This window comes from Oncorhynchus keta, chromosome 28 (genome assembly GCF_023373465.1).
Source record: "Oncorhynchus keta strain PuntledgeMale-10-30-2019 chromosome 28, Oket_V2, whole genome shotgun sequence".
Lineage (NCBI taxonomy): Eukaryota > Metazoa > Chordata > Actinopteri > Salmoniformes > Salmonidae > Oncorhynchus > Oncorhynchus keta.
Window position 1 is genome coordinate 39,117,127 of NC_068448.1, and position 20,284 is coordinate 39,137,410.

The 20,284-nt window shown below is 45.6% G+C and overlaps 1 protein-coding gene across 5 annotated transcripts in view; it reads left to right on the forward strand.

Moving 5' to 3' along the window:
• The window catches only part of LOC118361107 (DNA (cytosine-5)-methyltransferase 3B-like), a 63,794-nt gene that overhangs the window by 13,959 nt on the left and 29,551 nt on the right, over positions 1 to 20,284 (forward strand). For all 5 annotated transcript variants that reach the window (XM_052482981.1, XM_052482983.1, XM_052482979.1 and 2 more), the window contains exons 3-8: positions 10,279 to 10,414; positions 11,380 to 11,471; positions 12,698 to 12,874; positions 14,212 to 14,379; positions 14,931 to 15,089; positions 19,077 to 19,184. In XM_052482981.1, coding sequence (XP_052338941.1) covers positions 10,279 to 10,414; positions 11,380 to 11,471; positions 12,698 to 12,874; positions 14,212 to 14,379; positions 14,931 to 15,089; positions 19,077 to 19,184 — 840 coding nt within the window. The remainder of the gene's footprint in view (positions 1 to 10,278; positions 10,415 to 11,379; positions 11,472 to 12,697; positions 12,875 to 14,211; positions 14,380 to 14,930; positions 15,090 to 19,076; positions 19,185 to 20,284) is intronic.

Below are 20,284 nucleotides of genomic sequence, written 5' to 3' on the forward strand. Positions count from 1 at the left end.
CTGTGTGTGTGTGTGTGTGTGTGTGTGTGTGTGTGTGTGTGTGTGTGTGTGTGTGTGTGTGTGTGTGTGTGTGTGTGTGTGTGTGTGTGTGTGTGTGTGTGTGTGTGTGTGTCTGTGTGTGTGTGTGTGTGTGTGTAATACTGTAGGTTCGGGTGTGGGTCCATTGAAAGGGCCGATCTCTCTCTCCGACTCTGCATAGTCTTTCCTAACATCTCCTTCCCCCTCTGCCCCCCTCGGAGACAGACAGGCAGATCAACCAAAGGTGTTGCTCCGCAATCTGTCAACAGACTTTGAATGAACCCATACATGCGTTGTCTTATGTCAGGCACCGATATGTTTCCTAAGTCTCCTGCGCTCTCCTAGCCAGATGTGGGGAGGAGGGGTGCAGACAGGGGGGTGGGGTAGCAGACGGAGCGTTAACACACGCAGAGGGGTGTCCTGGTTTGACAAGGCGACTCTCTCAGGTCTAATCTCACTAATGAGAGAAACTTTGGCACTGACCCCCCCGGCCTGGATGTGTCACTCTATCTCTCTCGCTCTCTCACTCTCTCTCACTCTTGTCTCTCTCACTCTTGTCTCTTTCTCTCCCTCACTCTGTCTCTCGCTCCTCTCTCTCTCTCCTCATTCTATCGCTCTCTATATTTCCCTCTCTTTAATTCTCTCTTTCTACCTCTGCCCCCTGTATGGCTTAATAATGGCTGTATCCTGGGTGAATTGAGTTCATTGGGACCTATGGCTGTACTGTACTGTGCCTTACTATATTATACTGTGCTGCGCTGCCTGCGTGTGAGGCCCAGGTTGGCTTTGGTGAAACGCAATTTGGGCTGACACACTGTTGCATGTGCGTCAGAATGAGTCTCACAGCCTGAGGGCTCTCTTTTCTCCTCCATTAAGTTTGTGAGGAGCGGAGAGAGAGGGAGGGAGAGAGAGAGAGAGAGAGAGGGAGGGAGGGAGGGAGGGAGGGAGGGAGAGAGAGTGGGAGAGGGAAGGAGAGAGAGAGGGAGAGAGAGAGAGAAGGACACAAGGGCACAGCAGCCAGAGGGAGAAACTGCTTAGTTATTTTTCTATTGTAGTGCTGGTTTTCCAGAATGAGAGAGAACACACTGTGTGGCATGTAGGGCGCTATAAAATCTTTATTTTTTTTTTGCCTGATTCCGTTTAGTCTTTCCCCAAAATCCGTTTTATCCTGTTTTTTTCCCCCCGGGTTTCTGCCCCCCCCCTCCCCGTTTTTTCCCCAGGTTTTTGTTCTCAAAAGTCACACAGAAAAGCAACTCAATTGAATGTTCTAAGTCCTCAACAAATCTTAAACCACCTCAGGAGACCACTTTTGACATCTAGAAAAATATAAGAAATGTAGAATTTTGGGTGTGGTTACCCTCTAATGCAAGTGTGCACCAGCAGTGTTTCTGTAGTGTACACCAGTGTTTCTGTAGTGTACACCAGTGTTTCGGTAATGTGCACCAGCAGTGTTTCTGTAGTGTACACCAGTGTTTCTGTAGTGTACACCAGTGTTTCTGTAGTGTACATCAGTGTTTCTGTAGTGTACACCAGTGTTTCTGTAGTGAACACCAGTGTTTCTGTAGTGTACACCAGTGTTTCTGTAGTGTACACCAGTGTTTCTGTAGTGTACACCAGTGTTTCTGTAGTGTACACCAGTGTTTCTGTAGTGAACACCAGTGTTTCTGTAGTGTACACCAGTGTTTCTGTAGTGTACACCAGTGTTTCTGTAGTGTACATCAGTGTTTCTGTAGTGTACATCAGTGTTTCTGTAGTGTACACCAGTGTTTCTGTAGTGTACACCAGTGTTTCTGTAGTGTACATCAGTGTTTCTGTAGTGTACACCAGTGTTTCTGTAGTGTACACCAGTGATTCGGTAGTGTACACCAGCAGTGTTTCTGTAGTGTACACCAGTGTTTCTGTAGTGTACACCAGTGTTTCTGTACTAGTGTTTCTGTAGTGTACACCAGTGTTTCTGTAGTGTACACCAGTGTTTCTGTAGTGTACACCAGTGTTTCGGTAATGTGCACCAGCAGTGTTTCTGTAGTGTACACCAGTGTTTCTGTAGTGTAAACGAGTGTTTCGGTAGTGTACACCAGTGTTTCTGTAGTGTACACCAGTGTTTCTGTAGTGTACACCAGTGTTTCTGTAGTGTACACCAGTGTTTCGGTAATGTGCACCAGCAGTGTTTCTGTAGTGTACACCAGTGTTTCTGTAGTGTACACCAGTGTTTCGGTAATGTACATCCGTGTTCTGTAGTGTACACCAGTGTTTCTGTAGTGTACACCGGTGTTTCGGTAGTGTACACCAGTGTTTCTGTAGTATACACCAGTGTTTCAGTAGTGTACACCAGTGTTTCTGTAGTGTACACCAGCAGTGTTTCTGTAGTGTACACCAGTGTTTCTGTAGTGTACACCAGTGTTTCTGTAGTGTACACCAGTGTTTCGGTAGTGTACACCAGTGTTTCGGTAGTGTACACCAGTGTTTCTGTAGTGTACACCAGTGTTTCTGTAGTGTAAACCAGTGTTTCGGTAGTGTAAACCAGTGTTTCTGTAGTGTACACCAGTGTTTCGGTAATGTGCACCAGCAGTGTTTCTGTAGTGTACACCAGTGTTTCTGTAGTGTACACCAGTGTTTCGGTAATGTGCACCAGCAGTGTTTCTGTAGTGTACACCAGTGTTTCTGTAGTGTAAACGAGTGTTTCGGTAGTGTACACCAGTGTTTCTGTAGTGTACACCAGTGTTTCTGTAGTGTACACCAGTGTTTCTGTAGTGTACACCAGTGTTTCTGTAGTGTACATCAGTGTTTCTGTAGTGTACACCAGTGTTTCTGTAGTGTACACCAGTGTTTCTGTAGTGTACACCAGTGTTTCTGTAGTGTACATCAGTGTTTCTGTAGTGTACACCTGTGTTTCTGTAGTGTACACCAGTGTTTCTGTAGTGTACACCAGTGTTTCTGTAGTGTACACCAGTGTTTCTGTAGTGTACATCAGTGTTTCTGTAGTGTACACCAGTGTTTCTGTAGTGTACACCAGTGTTTCTGTAGTGTACATCAGTGTTTCTGTAGTGTACACCAGTGTTTCTGTAGTGTACACCAGTGTTTCTGTAGTGTACACCAGTGTTTCGGTAGTGTACACCAGTGTTTCTGTAGTGTACACCAGTGTTTCTGTAGTGTACACCAGTGTTTCTGTAGTGTACACCAGTGTTTCTGTAGTGTACATCAGTGTTTCTGTAGTGTACACCAGTGTTTCTGTAGTGTACATCAGTGTTTCTGTAGTGAACACCAGTGTTTCGGTAGTGTACACCAGTGTTTCTGTAGTGTACACCAGTGTTTCTGTAGTGTACACCAGTGTTTCTGTAGTGTACACCAGTGTTTCTGTAGTGTACATCAGTGTTTCTGTAGTGTACACCAGTGTTTCTGTAGTGTACACCAGTGTTTCTGTAGTGTACATCAGTGTTTCTGTAGTGTACACCAGTGTTTCTGTAGTGTACACCAGTGATTCGGTAGTGTACACCAGTGATTCGGTAGTGTACACCAGCAGTGTTTCTGTAGTGTACACCAGTGTTTCTGTAGTGTACACCAGTGTTTCGGTAGTGTACACCAGTGTTTCGGTAGTGTACACCAGTGTTTCTGTAGTGTACACCAGTGTTTCGGTAGTGTACACCAGTGTTTCTGTAGTGTAAACCAGTGTTTCGGTAGTGTACATCAGTGTTTCTGTAGTGTACACCAGTGTTTCTGTAGTGTACACCAGTGTTTCTGTAGTGTACACCAGTGTTTCTGTAGTGTAAACCAGTGTTTCGGTAGTGTACACCAGTGTTTCTGTAGTGTACACCAGTGTTTCGGTAATGTGCACCAGCAGTGTTTCTGTAGTGTACACAAGTGTTTCTGTAGTGTACACCAGTGTTTCTGTAGTGTACACCAGTATTTCGGTAATGTGCACCAGCAGTGTTTCTGTAGTGTACACCAGTGTTTCTGTAGTGTAAACGAGTGTTTCGGTAGTGTACACCAGTGTTTCTGTAGTGTACACCAGTGTTTCTGTAGTGTACACCAGTGTTTCTGTAGTGTACACCAGTGTTTCGGTAATGTGCACCAGCAGTGTTTCTGTAGTGTACACCAGTGTTTCTGTAGTGTACACCAGTGTTTCGGTAATGTACATCCGTGTTCTGTAGTGTACACCAGTGTTTCTGTAGTGTACACCGGTGTTTCGGTAGTGTACACCAGTGTTTCTGTAGTGTACACCAGTGTTTCTGTAGTATACACCAGTGTTTCAGTAGTGTACACCAGTGTTTCTGTAGTGTACACCAGCAGTGTTTCTGTAGTGTACACCAGCAGTGTTTCTGTAGTGTACACCAGCAGTGTTTCTGTAGTGTACACCAGCAGTGTTTCTGTAGTGTACACCAGTGTTTCTGTAGTGTACACCAGTGTTTCTGTAGTGTACACCAGTGTTTCGGTAGTGTACACCAGTGTTTCGGTAGTGTACACCAGTGTTTCTGTAGTGTACACCAGTGTTTCGGTAATGTGCACCAGCAGTGTTTCTGTAGTGTACACCAGTGTTTCTGTAGTGTACACCAGTGTTTCGGTAATGTGCACCAGCAGTGTTTCTGTAGTGTACACCAGTGTTTCTGTAGTGTAAACGAGTGTTTCGGTAGTGTACACCAGTGTTTCTGTAGTGTACACCAGTGTTTCTGTAGTGTACACCAGTGTTTCTGTAGTGTACACCAGTGTTTCTGTAGTGTACATCAGTGTTTCTGTAGTGTACACCAGTGTTTCTGTAGTGTACACCAGTGTTTCTGTAGTGTACATCAGTGTTTCTGTAGTGTACACCAGTGTTTCTGTAGTGTACACCAGTGTTTCTGTAGTGTACACCAGTGTTTCTGTAGTGTACACCAGTGTTTCGGTAGTGTACACCAGTGTTTCTGTAGTGTACACCAGTGTTTCTGTAGTGTACACCAGTGTTTCTGTAGTGTACACCAGTGTTTCTGTAGTGTACACCAGTGTTTCGGTAGTGTACACCAGTGTTTCTGTAGTGTACACCAGTGTTTCTGTAGTGTACACCAGTGTTTCTGTAGTGTACACCAGTGTTTCTGTAGTGTACATCAGTGTTTCTGTAGTGTACACCAGTGTTTCTGTAGTGTACACCAGTGTTTCTGTAGTGTACACCAGTGTTTCTGTAGTGTACACCAGTGTTTCTGTAGTGTACATCAGTGTTTCTGTAGTGTACACCAGTGTTTCTGTAGTGTACATCAGTGTTTCTGTAGTGAACACCAGTGTTTCGGTAGTGTACACCAGTGTTTCTGTAGTGTACACCAGTGTTTCTGTAGTGTACACCAGTGTTTCTGTAGTGTACACCAGTGTTTCTGTAGTGTACATCAGTGTTTCTGTAGTGTACATCAGTGTTTCTGTAGTGTACACCAGTGTTTCTGTAGTGTACACCAGTGTTTCTGTAGTGTACACCAGTGTTTCTGTAGTGTACACCAGTGTTTCGGTAGTGTACATCAGTGTTTCTGTAGTGTACACCAGTGTTTCTGTAGTGTACACCAGTGTTTCTGTAGTGTACACCAGTGATTCGGTAGTGTACACCAGTGTTTCTGTAGTGTACATCAGTGTTTCTGTAGTGTACACCAGTGATTCTGTAGCGCTCATGTGATTGCAGAGTTTGCAAAACAAATGGCTACTGGATTCAATGCAAAACGGTGATCATTAACATTACCACGAACAGCTACTCAAAGTGTAGACTAAACATAGGCGCACCACACGACACACACAGACAGGACTCTTCCTGTGCCGTTTCACAAAGTCCCAGGACAATAGAAATTACATTTACATACATTTACATTTAAGTCATTTAGCATACGCTCTTATCCAGAGCGACTTACAAATTGGTGCATTCACCTTATGACATCCAGTGGAACAGCCACTTTACAATAGTGCATCTAAATCTTTTAAGGGGGGTGAGAAGGATTACTTTATCCTATCCTAGGTATTCCTTAAAGAGGTGGGGTTTCAGGTGTCTCCGGAAGGTGGTGATTGACTCCGCTGTCCTGGCGTCGTGAGGGAGTTTGTTCCACCATTGGGGGGCCAGAGCAGCGAACAGTTTTGACTGGGCTGAGCGGGAACTGTACTTCCTCAGTGGTAGGGAGGCGAGCAGGCCAGAGGTGGATGAACGCAGTGCCCTTGTTTGGGTGTAGGGCCTGATCAGAGCCTGGAGGTACTGAGGTGCCGTTTCCCTCACAGCTCCGTAGGCAAGCACCATGGTCTTGTAGCGGATGCGAGCTTCAACTGGAAGCCAGTGGAGAGAGCGGAGGAGCGGGGTGACGTGAGAGAACTTTGGAAGGTTGAACACCAGACGGGCTGCGGCGTTCTGGATGAGTTGTAGGGGTTTAATGGCACAGGCAGGGAGCCCAGCCAACAGCGAGTTGCAGTAATCCAGACGGGAGATGACAAGTGCCTGGATTAGGACCTGCGCCGCTTCCTGTGTGAGGCAGGGTCGTACTCTGCGGATGTTGTAGAGCATGAACCTACAGGAACGGGCCACCGCCTTGATGTTAGTTGAGAACGACAGGGTGTTGTCCAGGATCACGCCAAGGTTCTTAGCGCTCTGGGAGGAGGACACAATGGAGTTGTCAACCGTGATGGCGAGATCATGGAACGGGCAGTCCTTCCCCGGGAGGAAGAGCAGCTCCGTCTTGCCGAGGTTCAGCTTGAGGTGGTGATCCGTCATCCACACTGATATGTCTGCCAGACATGCAGAGATGCGATTCACCACCTGGTCATCAGAAGGAAATCACTGATGCATTTTGTTCATGTCGTATGATTAACTTGGGCGGATGAATGTTCGATTCGATGAGATGTTTTTATTTAGTCACATGCACAGGTGTAGTTGCAGTGTACAGTGACATTCCTAAGCGCCGAGCTCCCAACAGTGCAGGTGTGAATGAAGCTATGAAATAAAAAATGTAGAATATATACATGTTTACAATCGTGACAGTGATGAATGTTAATGTCCATTGGTGTGTGGGCAGGGTAATTGTCTGTTGAGGTTGGGGGGCTATACAGCAGCCTGATGGTCTGGGGGTAGAAGCTATTGGCCAGTCTGTTCGTTTTACCCATGACTGCACGCGTCTGAGTGATGGAAGTGGGGAGAACAGGCCATGGCTCAGGTGGCTTGAGGTCCTTGATGATTTTCTTGGCCTTCCTGCGACACCTGGTGTTGTAGGTGTCCTGGATGGCAGGCAGTGTGCACCCAATTGATTAAGTTCAATACATTTAGTTGATTTCTTACTAAAGTTTTTAAAAAATATATATATGTATATTTTTTTTAATTCCTTTTTATTGTCTGGATTCCGTGAATCCATGCAGGTTTTCCGCAACACAGATTTTATAGGGCTCTAGGTATGGTATTGAACTGTACTCAGGTCTGCTGCACTGCTGTGCTGTTGTGCCCTGTGCTAGCCTGGTCTAGGTTGGGTTGTGTCTTGGCCTGTGTCTGCTGGCTGGCTGCGTTAGCTTTGGCAAGTGACAGTGCCACCGGAGGACAGCTGTGGTGGGAAGTGTACCGTGTCTCAGTCTGACATTCCAGAGGAAGATTCCTGATAACCCACAGCTGCCGGCATTGTTCCAAGGCCAAGGTCTTACGCTCCCTGAGGAGGAAGCCTGACTTTGGTGAAGGCCCTTAACTCTCTCTTACCCCTCGTTCCACCTCTCTCACCCTCCTCCCTCCCTCCTCTCTCACCCTCCTTCCTTCCTTCCTCTTCTCTCACCCTCTTCCCTCCCTCCTCTCTCACCCTCCTTCCTTCCTCCTCTCTCACCCTCCCTCCCTCCTCTCTCCACCCTCCTCCCTCCCTCCTCTCTCACCCTCCTCCCTCCCTCCTCTCTCACCCTCCTCCATCACTCCTCGCTCACCCTCCTCCCTCCCTCCTTTCTCACCCTCCCTCCTCCCATCCCAGCCCCACGTTCCCTGTCATTGCAACAGAGGTGTGACAATCTAAAGATGTCAGATAGATGCTTTCACTCTTCTCAGTCCATTCTATAATCTCTGTATCTACAGTCACGTCCATAATTATTGGCACCCTTAATAAAGATGAGCGAAAGAGACTGTATGAAATAAATAATACAAATTTGGAGCTACACTATATAGTGTGGACACCCCTTCAAATTAGTGGATTCGACTATTTCAGCTACGCTCATTGCTGGCAGGTGTATAAGATTGAGCACACAGCCATGCAATCTCCATGCCCAATCTCTACATTGGCAGTAGAATGGCCTTACTGAAGAGCTCATTGACTTTCAACGTGGCACCGTCATAGGATGCCACCGTTCCAACAAGTCAGTTTTCTGCCAAATGTCTGCCCTGCTATAGCTGCCTCACCTGCTATTGAATTATGCAAAAGACCTTAACAACAACAATAGTTAATGAGGCAGGTAGGGTAGACAGTGCAGGTTGGGTAGACAGAGCAGGTGAGTGCAGGTAGGGTAGACAGAGCAGGTGAGTGCGGGTAAGGTAGACAGAGCAGGTGAGTGCAGGTAGGGTAGACAGAGCAGGTTGGGTAGACAGAGCAGGTGAGTGTAGACAGGGTGGACAGTGCAGGTAGGGTGAACAGAGCAGGTGAGTGCAGTTAGGGTAGACAGCAGGTGAGTGCAGGTAGGGTAGACAGTTCAGGTTGGGTAGACAGAGAAAGTGAGTGCAGGTAGGGTTGACAGAGTAGGTAGGGTAGACAGAGCAGTTAGGGTAAACAGAGCAGGTGAGTGCAGGTAGGGTAAACAGAGCAGGTGAGTGCAGGTAGGGTAGACAGAGCAGGTGAGTGCAGGTAGGGTAGACAGAGCAGGTAGGGTAGACAGAGCAGGTGAGTGCAGGTAGGGTAAACAGAGCAGGTGAGTGCAGGTAGGGTAGACTGAGCAGGTGAGTGCAGGTAGGGTAGACAGTGCAGGTAGGGTAGACAGAGCAGGTGAGTGCAGGTAGAGTGGACAGTGCAGGCAGGTAGAGTGGACAGTGCAGGCAGGTAGAGTGGACAGTGCAGGTAGGGTAGACAGAGCAGGTGAGTGCAGGTAGGGTAGACAGAGCAGGTAGGGTAGACAGAGCAGGTGAGTGCAGGTAGGGTAGACAGTGCAGGTTGGGTAGACAGAGCAGGTGAGTGCAGGTAGGGTAGACAGAGCAGGTAGGGTAGACAGAGCAGGTAGGGTAGACAGAACAGGTGAGTGCAGGTAGGGTAAACAGAGCAGGTGAGTGCAGGTAGGGTAGACTGAGCAGGTGAGTGCAGGTAGGGTAGACAGTGCATGTAGGGTAGACAGAGCAGGTGAGTGCAGGTAGTGCAGGTGGACAGAGCAGGTGAGTGCAGGTAGGGTAGACAGCAGGTGAGTGCAGGTGGGGTAGACAGAGCAGGTGAGTGCAGGTAGGGTAGACAGAGCAGGTAGGGTAGACAGAGCAGGTGAGTGCAGGTAGGGTAAACAGAGCAGGTGAGTGCAGGTAGGGTAGACTGAGCAGGTAGTGTAGACAGAGCAGGTGAGTGCAGGTAGGGTAGACAGAGCAGGTAGGGTAGACAGAGCAGGTGAGTGCAGGTAGGGTAGACAGTGCAGGTTGGGTAGACAGAGCAGGTGAGTGCAGGTAGGGTGGACAGTGCAGGTAGGGTGAACAGAGCAGGTGAGTGCAGGTAGGGTAGACAGCAGGTGAGTGCAGGTAGGGTAGACAATCCAGGTTGGGTAGACAGAGCAGGTGAGTGCAGGTAGGGTAGACAGAGCAGGTGAGTGCAGGTAGGGTAGACAGAGCAGGTGAGTGCAGGTAGGGTAGACAGAGCAGGTGAGTGCAGGTAGGGTAGACAGAGCAAGTGTTTGGTGGTTTCAGCCCTGCCCCACCCCTTTATGTTAATTTAGTCATATATGCAATATGCCCAATGTATTTATGCAAATTAGGCACATATCATTTTCTTTATTTTAACACACCATAATAAAACAATACCTGATACAATATGTACATTTATATATGAATTCATTCTAAAATAAAATCAAAAGGCCATGTTTGACAATAAATTGAATACCTTCCCACCAAAATCCCTCATTATTTGTCCATGCCAGTAAAATGTTTTATGTGCTACAATTCAGTCGATATCTGATGGATTATAAAAATGCACAACGTTTGGAGTTTCTTCATCCATTGTCCAACTGTTGTATTTATTAGAATTGTTAAAAAAAAAAAAAAAAAAAAAAAAAAAACCATGACCGTTGCTTCTGTTTTCCATAGTGTTGTTGAGTGCTGTGTATTGATAGATCCTCTCATGTCGTCCCCAGGCTGAGGTGAATGGGGACATGCCTGCAGCCGACAACAGTGACATGGAGATGACAAATGAGAACAGCCCGCTCACCCTGGCCGAACCTCACTCCCCGTTCAGCCCCAAGCAGAATGGAGATGCTGCCTCACCTGCAGGTCCGGAACACACACACACACACACACACACTGGACATTCTCGGAAATCTTTCACCCCTCTCAGTTGACTTCAGGCCTTTGATCGCGTTATCACATCACACCTTCTGACCGCATTGAGTTACATCGTTCTCTCACCTCTCAACCCTAACCCTTCTCACACAATCTCTGAAACCTGTGTTTTCATAAAGGGGTCAGCATGCTTCAGTTTGAGTGTGCTGGCATACTCCCTGGAAAGGCCTTTGCTTGAAAAACAAGAAAAAGCACCAATCGTACTGTTTGTCGATTTTGAGACGCCGTAACCAATATACACTTCCTCAAAATAGTCCAAATTAATCTAAGATAACTCAAGAAATCTGTCATTAATTTTTTAGAGAGATCTTATTTTACATCTTACGAAGTCGTTTGGTGTCTGAAAATGGGTGGTCTCTCATTGAATGGCAAAGACTTTATTGAAGAATCCCCACTGTTGACCAAACACAGTTGAAGGGGCGTAGACTTCGGCTCCGAACTTCGTCTTGCCTCCAGAAAGAATGCTGTGTATCCGAACAGCCGGAAAAAAACTTTGCCGAAGTCCAAACAGGAAAAAAACATTACAAAATGTCAGCGTAATTTTGGTAGCCTAGTGGTTAGAGAGTTGGGCCAGTAACTGAAAGGTTGCTGCATCGAATCCCCGAACTGACAAGGTAAAAAATATTTTGTTCTGCTCCTGAACAAGGCACTGTTCCTAGGCCGTCATTGTAAACAAGAATTTGCTCTTAACTGACTTGCCTAGTAAACTATTTTTTTAAATGTTATATATGAACAAATTCTACTGAGCTGTTTTGACTGGGAAGCAGGCGGATGGCTTAAGTCACCATCCTTACCTTGTATCCCATGTCTCTCTCTCAGTTTCTCACCTCCCCTCTCTCTCCCTCTTGCCCCCCCACCCCTCTCTCTCCCTCTTGCCCCCCCACCCCTCTCTTCAGACTCAGATGTGAATCAGTTGTCTGGCAGCAGAAAGAGAACTAGGAAGAGGTCCTCAGAGGAGGAGTGCAGCTGGGACTCTACCTACAGTGAGGTGAGTTTCACACACACACACACACACACACACACACACACACACACACACACACACACACACACACACACACACACACACACACACACACTCTCTGAGGGTGTCTCAGGGGGAGTTGGCATATGCAAAAAAAAAACACATTTGAGTTATACACCTCATACTCGTACAGGTTACCCACTTGTGCATGGACAAATATCTTCTTTCCCCCCCATTTTTAAAAATGTATTTCAATGTTATGAATATCGCTAGCAACAACAGAATTAACCAATTATTATTTATTTCTCACCTCCTGATATTGAGCAAATTACACTCATTGGAGCCATTTACACTCACTTGCGTATCTGACAAAGTCTTTGAAAAAGCACCTGGGAATAGGCTGCGTAGAGCCGCTGGCTGCTGGCTTAGCTTTCTAGAACATCTGCTCGTAGGGGAAATGCCCTGAGCCCATTACCTTTCTAGCTAAGAGGCTATGTTAAAGTTTATACTTACTCTTCCAATTGTAATGTGGGGAGTTCAAAATAATGACAAACTATCTACCAAATCTATTTTTTTGTTTAAAAAAAAAATAATTGAATTACTTCTCCTTGCATTCACCTGATAAGACAAGACTTGTGATTATTATAATTATTTTTTGCCTGGGAGGGGGACTCTGGTCAAGAAAAGGTTGAAGACCCCCTCCCTGATATAGATATATGCGTGCACACACACACACACACACACACACACACACACACACACACACACACACACACACACACACACACTGCTCCAGCTTTCTCCCACAGTCACTGTCATACCTGTGACCCGTAAACCAAAATAACTGTCTGTCTGTCTGTCTGGCAGACAGCTGGACTAACTGGTTCTAACTGTTAGGGCCACTGCTGGTATCAACTCAGCTTTGATATAACCACACATCTCTCATCAACTGAAACCTGAACGTTGATGATGATCATCTCGTAGCCAGACACCCTCTTCTCACACTCCTCCTGCACCCTGGAACCAAGAAAGCATGGCTGGTAATGCTGAAACCTGAGCTGTGTACAGTTGGTAGAAACGTTCTGAAACGGAGAGGCGATACCTGAAATCGCCCAATAAGAACACAGATTGTTGTGTTTTTTTAAACACTTGCCCAATTAAACACGACTCTGACGCTGTGTTTGCCTGGATCTTGGTCCCCTTGGTACCTATTGGTTGAGTGAAAGGGTTGTGTTGTGTCTTTTCTACAGCAGAAGGCCAAGGTGGCAGGGGTGGGGGCCTCGGAGTCGGGCTCGGGCCTGAGACAGAGACCTTCTCCCAGGACCATCTTCCAGGCCGGTCTGCTGGCCCCTCACAACAAACCGCGCAGCCGCGAGCAGAGAGGAGGAGGATGCCAGAGCAGGCTGGAGCACCACAGCAGCTCTCTGGTGAGACTAGACTGAATGTGCAACAACGTAATGAACAGACACGATAACTCCCAGGGCATATCCTATCCAGTCTGTCAAAATATTCAGCTCTGATCTTTTGTATTAAAGTTCATTACTTACAATCATCTTTTTAATTCACTCAAATTTGACACCCCCTAATAAATGTTTTACTTTGTTCCAACAGTACCCGAGACATTATTTGACATTAAAAGAAGACATTGTGTCAATCGCATTAGCGATGACATGACTAGGTAGTCATGCTTTTGGCAGTCTCTCTGACTCTTGGCCTCAAAAGACAATACATGTTTCTCTCCGCGTATTCTCTCAGTTCTCTGAGACATGACAAGTCAGCACCTGTAGATACACACCATTCAACATGACTTGTCACAGTTAAACAGACACACACACACACACACACACACACACACACACACACACACACACACACACACACACACACACACACACACACAGGAGATATGACGCTCAAAAAGGAGATATGAGTGGGTAGGTAGAGCTAAACCAAACCAAATCGTTGGAGATATAACACCGTAAGTGCTGCCTTTGTTTGAAAGGCTGTGGTGATTATTTCTCTCTCACCCACTTTTTCCTCAGTGTTTATTTTCTGAAGCCTCTTCTTTGCAGCGAGAGCCAGTTAAAACATGATTGTCTGCAGTCCGCCACGTGATGAGATTCCAGAAGTGATTACTTAAGTCCTCGCCGTCTCCGCTTCGTGACGGCGCCGACAACGTTTGGCGCCTCTCTGGATCTCTTTCTTTCCCTCTCTTTCGATCTCTCTCTCCCTCTCCCTCTTGCGCTCTCCTTCTCCCTTTCACTCTCTTTACGTTCTCGCTCTCTGTCTCGCTGTCTCTTTCTCTCTCTCATACCCTCTCTGTCTCGTTGTCTCCCCCCCCTCTCTCATACCCTCTCCGTCTGTCCCTCTGTCACAGTACCTGCATGAAGAGTTGCTTTGGTTCGGTTACCACTGAGAATCTTAATTGAATCGGAAAGAGGAAAGAACACTTGAGCAGGTTTCAAGGTGTTGGTCTGAATTAGCTGTGTAGGTGTGGGAGTCCATTTGAGTCAGGAGGACTAAAACACACACGGATGGCGCTGAGAAATAGTGTTGGGTAGAGCAGAGAACATCAGGACCAACTTAAACCACAACAAACACATACAAGCTCAACAGTTACTTGGTAACATTGTGTACTTTACACTGTAGTTAGACAGGTTGTAATGACCAATGCAATACAATACACCCCAACTAACGTTTCATGCATTGTGTCTGCCTTTCCCCCTCCCTATCTCCCTCCCTACCCCTTTCTCTCACTCCACAGAGCCTGGCCTGCGGTGTTGGCCCCGGGCCCCTGGCGTCCGTGGTCCCTGAGGGCCCCTCCCTGGAGCTCCTGGAGCAGGACTCTAAGGACTCGGCCCAGAGCACCTCCAACTCCTCCACCTCCCTGATCTCCCATGCCACAGAGATTGCCTGCCAGCCGGAGTACAAGGTAACTGAACGGGGATCGAGGAGAGGGTAGGAGGGAGAAGGGGAGAGCGGGGGAGGGGGTTGAGAGAAGGGAGAAGTGAATATAGGGCCAATAGAAGAGGGAGTGAAGGTGAGACAGAGAAAGAAAGGGGAGGAGATCAAAGAGGTCTCTCATCCCGTCTTCTGTTTGTCCACCTGCAGAGAGAGTGTGTGCGTGGAGCATGGCTAACTGTGTGTGTTTGTACATCTCTGCACCCTTTGATGCCGGCGTACCTCACAGGTCTACACAGCTGTGTGGCGTGTGGTTAGTCGGTGGCACATGAAGTAAACTAAGTGTAACATTCTCATGGTAAGACTTGAGTCTTTGTAATGTGTGGTTGGAGACCAACCCGTATCCGCAGTCCCCTAGCAGCGGTATATCCATTATGATTATGTGCACCTGGCAGTGTATCTATGCACTGACATGTCCCATGGAAGCTAAGACCTCCCCCGTCTCAAACTCCAAATCCAGGTCTCACACGCACACCCCGTTTTACCCCTCTAAACCCCCGCCCCCCTCTCTTCCCCTCGCAGGACAACAAGGGTTTTGGTATTGGGGAGCTAGTGTGGGGGAAGATTAAGGGGTTCTCCTGGTGGCCAGGCATCGTGGTCACCTGGCGCGCTACGGGCAAACGACAGGCCACGCATGGCATGAGGTGGCTGCAGTGGTTCGGCGACGGCAAGTTCTCTGAGGTGAGCATTGAGGAAGTGGGTTCCACAAACCTCCGTCATTGTTTTGGGCGGGCGAAACATTTTGGGTGTTATCGTAAGTCTGTCATAAAGTCTGCTGTATTATCAGGGCCAGCATGCACAAAAGCCATGTTTATACCTGGTGCTAACATGTGTCCTTGTCCTGAACTTGTCCACATTCTGATTGTGCCCACATTTTTAGACTGGTGTAGATGATTAAAAGATGCATTCCCTGTGGAGATAGTTAGGCACGAATTGTATCTGGATATCAATCAAGTGTAAACAGATCGAGATGGTGAAACTATTTAAATCATCATTATACCGGTTTCTAAAATCATTGACAGGTAGCACCATTGCCTTCATAATTATCTTAAAATAAATAAATATTATCTGTATGCCAAAAGATTGCATACAGGGAGGGACTAGGAAATCTGCAGTCACAGTGGCTGCCTAAGATATATATTTTAATACCATGTGTAGATGCGACACATCTTGATCAGATTGTGATTGAATCATCTTGATCAGATTGTGATTGAATCATCTTGATCAGATTGTGATTGAATCATCTTGAACAGATAGTGATTGAATCATCTTGACCAGATTGTGATTGAATCATCTTGATCAGATTGTGATTGAATCATCTTGATCAGATAGTGATTGAATCATCTTGATCAGATTGTGATTGAATCATCTTGATCAGATAGTGATTGAATCATCTTGATCAGATTGTGATTGAATCATCTTGATCAGATTGTGATTGAATCATCTTGATCAGATAGTGATTGAATCATCTTGATCAGATTGTGATTGAATCATCTTGATCAGATTGTGATTGAATCATCTTGATCAGATAGTGATTGAATCATCTTGATCAGATTATGATTGAATCATCTTGATCAGATAGTGATTGAATCATCTTGATCAGATAGTGATTGAATCATCTTGATCAGATTATGATTGAATCATCTTGATCAGATTGTGATTGAATCATCTTGATCAGATTATGATTGAATCATCTTGATCAGATAGTGATTGAATCATCTTGATCAGATTATGATTGAATCATCTTGATCAGATAGTGATTAAATCATCTTGATCAGATTATGTTTGAATCATCTTGATCAGATAGTGATTGAATCATCTTGATCAGATTATGATTGAATCATCTTGATCAGATTATGATTGAATCATCTTGATCAGATAGTGATTAAATCATATTGATCTGAACATAAAACCCACATACACTATATATACAAAATTATGTGGACACCCCTTCAACTTAGTGGATTTGGCTATTTCAGTCACACCCGTTGCTGACAGGTGTATAAAATTGAGCACACAGCCATGCAATCTCCATAGACAAACATTGGCAGTAGAATGGCCTGTACTGAACTGCTGTACTGCTAGAGCTGCCCCGGTCAACTGTAAGTGCTGTTATTGTTAAGTGGAAACGTCTATGAGCAACAACGGCTCAGCCGCGAAGTGATAGGCCACACAAGCTCACAGAACAGGACCGCCGAGTGCTGAAGCGAGTAGCGCGTAAAAATCGTCTGTGCTCGGTTCTAACACTCACTACCAAGTTCCAAACTGCCTCTTGAAGCATCGTCAGCACAATAACTGTTTTTTGGGAGCTTCAGGAAATTGGTTTCCATGGCTGAGCAGCCGCACACAAGCCTAAGATCACTATGCGCAATGCGAAGCACCGGCCGAAGTAGTATAAATCTCGCTACCATTGGACTCTGGAGCAGTGGAAACACGTTCTCTGGAATGATGAATTATGCGTCACCATCTGGCAGTCCGGCAGACGAATCTAGCCATGTATTCGACCCTACTTGCTCGAATACATAGTGCAAACTGTAAAGTTTGGTGGAGGAATAATGGCATGGGCTGTTTTTCATGGTTCGGGCTAGGCCCCTTAGTACCAGTGAAGAGAGATCTTAATGCTACAGCATACATTCTAGACAATTCTGTGCTTCCAACTTTGTGACAACAGTTTGGGGAAAGCCCTTTCCTGTTTCAGCATGACAATTCCCCCGTGCACAAAGCGAGGTTCATACAGAAATGGTTTGTCGATATTGGTGTGGAAGAACTTGACTGGCCTGCACAGAACCCTAACTTCAACTCCATTGAACACCTTTTGGATGAATTGGAATGCCGACTGTGAACCAGGCCTAATCGCCCAACCTCACTAATGCTCTTGTGGCTTAATGGTAGCAAGTCCCTGCAGCAGTGTTCCAACATCTAGTGGAAAGCCTTCACAGAAGAGTGGTGACTATTATTGCAGCAAAGGGGGGAACAACTCCATATTAATGCCCATGGTTTTGGAATGAGATGTTCGATGAGCAGGTGTCCACATACTTTTGGTCATGTCGTGTATTAACGCAAGGTGTAAACAAGGCTCATGCGACACAGAGTAGGATACCGTTTCAGATCATAATGAATAACATTATAGGGACAGGGCACCTGGTCCTAGATAAGACACTTGGGGCCTTTCCTATGGACTTCTCAGTCTTTGGTATTCAGACTTACCTTATTCAGTTCATCTGCAGATGTGGGTACCTTGCACGCTCTCAGGGGCATCGTGCACCCCAAGAATTTGAGGGGGCACAAACTATGTGAGGATGGCTGGGGGGTGGTCCAGAAGGGTGCTATGCCCCACCCCCTAGTTCTTAAGTTGTAGAATCTTTCAAACACCTGAAACAGCTTTTTCCTGCTGTCTAGAGCTACAATCATTACGCTTAATTCTATGACAAAAATATTTTTCTGCATATCTAATCATACCTCTTGAGCTGTCTGTATCCACCTGACTGGTGTTTTTTGTTGTTGTGTGGGAACTAATATATGCTTCTTTGCATCTCTTCTAAAATCTGTGTAGAAGATGGAAAGGAACGTGAGTCTTATTCATTAGTTATTTCCTGCTTTTCTAAAGTCTACCAGCCTTACCAGCAGGCCTGCCAGCTAAGATAGTTAGACAAGCTAGCTACTCTAACTTGATTGACAGCGTTTTATATATCCCTGTTAGTGAGCATTTAGTCTTTGCCAAGATAATCCATCCACCTGACAGGTGTGGCATATCAAAAAGCTGATTAAACAGCATGATTATTACACGGGTGCACCTTGTGCTGGGGACAATTGAAGGCCACTTTAAAATGAGCAGTTTTGTAGCACAACACAATGCCACAATGGCACAAAAGCGTGCAATTGGCATGCTGACTGGAGGAATGTCCACCAGAGCTTTTGCCAGAGAATTGAATGTTCATTTCTCTACCATAAGCTGCCTCCAAAGTCATTTTAGAGAATTTGGCAGTACGTCCAACCGACCTCACAACCGTTTACAGAGGAAGCAAATGAAGGTAAACGAAACAATGTAATTAAATGATAATGTAGGCTATACCAACTGAAGGGAACTAATAGTAAATTGGCAGTTGAATATCTGTGGTTATTATTCCTGCTGACAGTCGATACTGATAGTGGCTAATATTTAACATGATAGAAATCGGAAACAGAGAAAGTCGGGGTAGCCTATAATTAAGACATTAGAGAGTGCCCATCCCTGCAAGTTAAAAGGCTGTACAAATGAAATGATGCATAATGGCACCAGCATTTCATAAAATTTACTTTGGGAAAGTTGATATGTTGATATGCTTCAGTTAGCTGCCATATGACTAGTTTAAATTTTTTCTCCAGCCATCATAAGGTAAAATAGATCTAAAAACCATTGTCATTTATAATTAGAATTCCCTTATCATTTTACCTAGTTATTATCACGAGCTCTTATCGAGTTGTGAATGACAGTGCGTGGAGAATGGTGTAGATGTTTTTCTCCCCCACTTGGAACCGGTTGGATCGCTAGACCTTATTTACGGTTTCCTCGCGAGAAAAAGGCGTTGGAATTATTAGGGAATTAAGTCAAAGTCAGACCTTGTTTTACAGTAAAGCAATGAATGAGGTTTTAACCCTCCATACCTCCACTCATCATCCTTCCTCCAGGTGTCTGCTGACAAGCTGGACTCCATCACTGCTTTCCCCAAGTTCTTCAACCAGGCCTCCTACACCAAGCTGACATCCTACCGCAGGGCCATCTTCCAGGCGCTGGAGGTAAGGAAGGGGGGGTTGAAGAAGAATGTGACAGAGTGAGAAAGGCTATATGTGTGTGGTTTAACGTTTACCTGCCTAGTGCCTACCTTCATGTCAGGTGTGTGTGTGTGCTTGTGTGCATGCCAATATAAGTGTGTTTGCCTGTGTGGGGGTGTGACAGCTGCACAATAAAGTCAATACAGGGCCTTGCTTTCCCTGCAGTTTCTTTATCAGTCTCTCAATACGAGGAGCTGTTAATAATTTTCAAAGACAGACACAGACAGACAGACAGATAAGCAACATGATGCTAAGTAAGCAACATGATGTTGAAAATAAGTCTAAAATACATATTTTCCAGGCTTTGAAGTTAGCTTAAATTTAGGTTCTGAATGAAAGGTGAAAATTCTTCTTTTCTGGATGTTGAAATAAGGTTAATTTTCAGTTCTGAAAGAAAGTTGAAAATACATAATTGACAGACCAATACATCGTTTATAGACCAAGAATCTATGTCCGTGGACGTTGACATTAAGGCCAGACTGCTTCAGATCTAAACCAGACATAGCCATCTATGTTTGGTTCTGCCCCTGAACGAGGCAGTTAACCCACTGTTCCTAGACTGTCATTGTAAATAAGAATTTGTTCTTAACTGACTTGCCTGGTTAAATAAAAAATGAGTTATCCTGAGCCTATTTGCAATGTGTTTACACAGCGGGAAATGCAGAAATATAAGGATACATACTTGAAACCATTGATCATGACAATTTAGCCCATGGGATGAAACTCCTGGACAGCAGTTGTGAGTAGCCTGATTGTCCATTTGACCTGTCCTGTGTTTGTTTGTTAACATCTTACCACATTTTTTATCGAATCGCCCGCCATTTAGGTTAGGCTATTCGATCGGAGAAACATGATGTTTCCATCTCTTAGCGTTGTCTTTCATTATATCTCCAGCCTGTAGGCTACAGGAAAGGCCACATAGCCTACTCTGTCTACCATATGCTATATCTGATACATGATTTATGTTCGATCGTTTTTGGGACGGAACGTCGGTGGAGCGCTGCAGAGATGAATCCCTCCAACAGCACCCTGGACGGGCACGCTGGGAAAGGACAAGATAAATA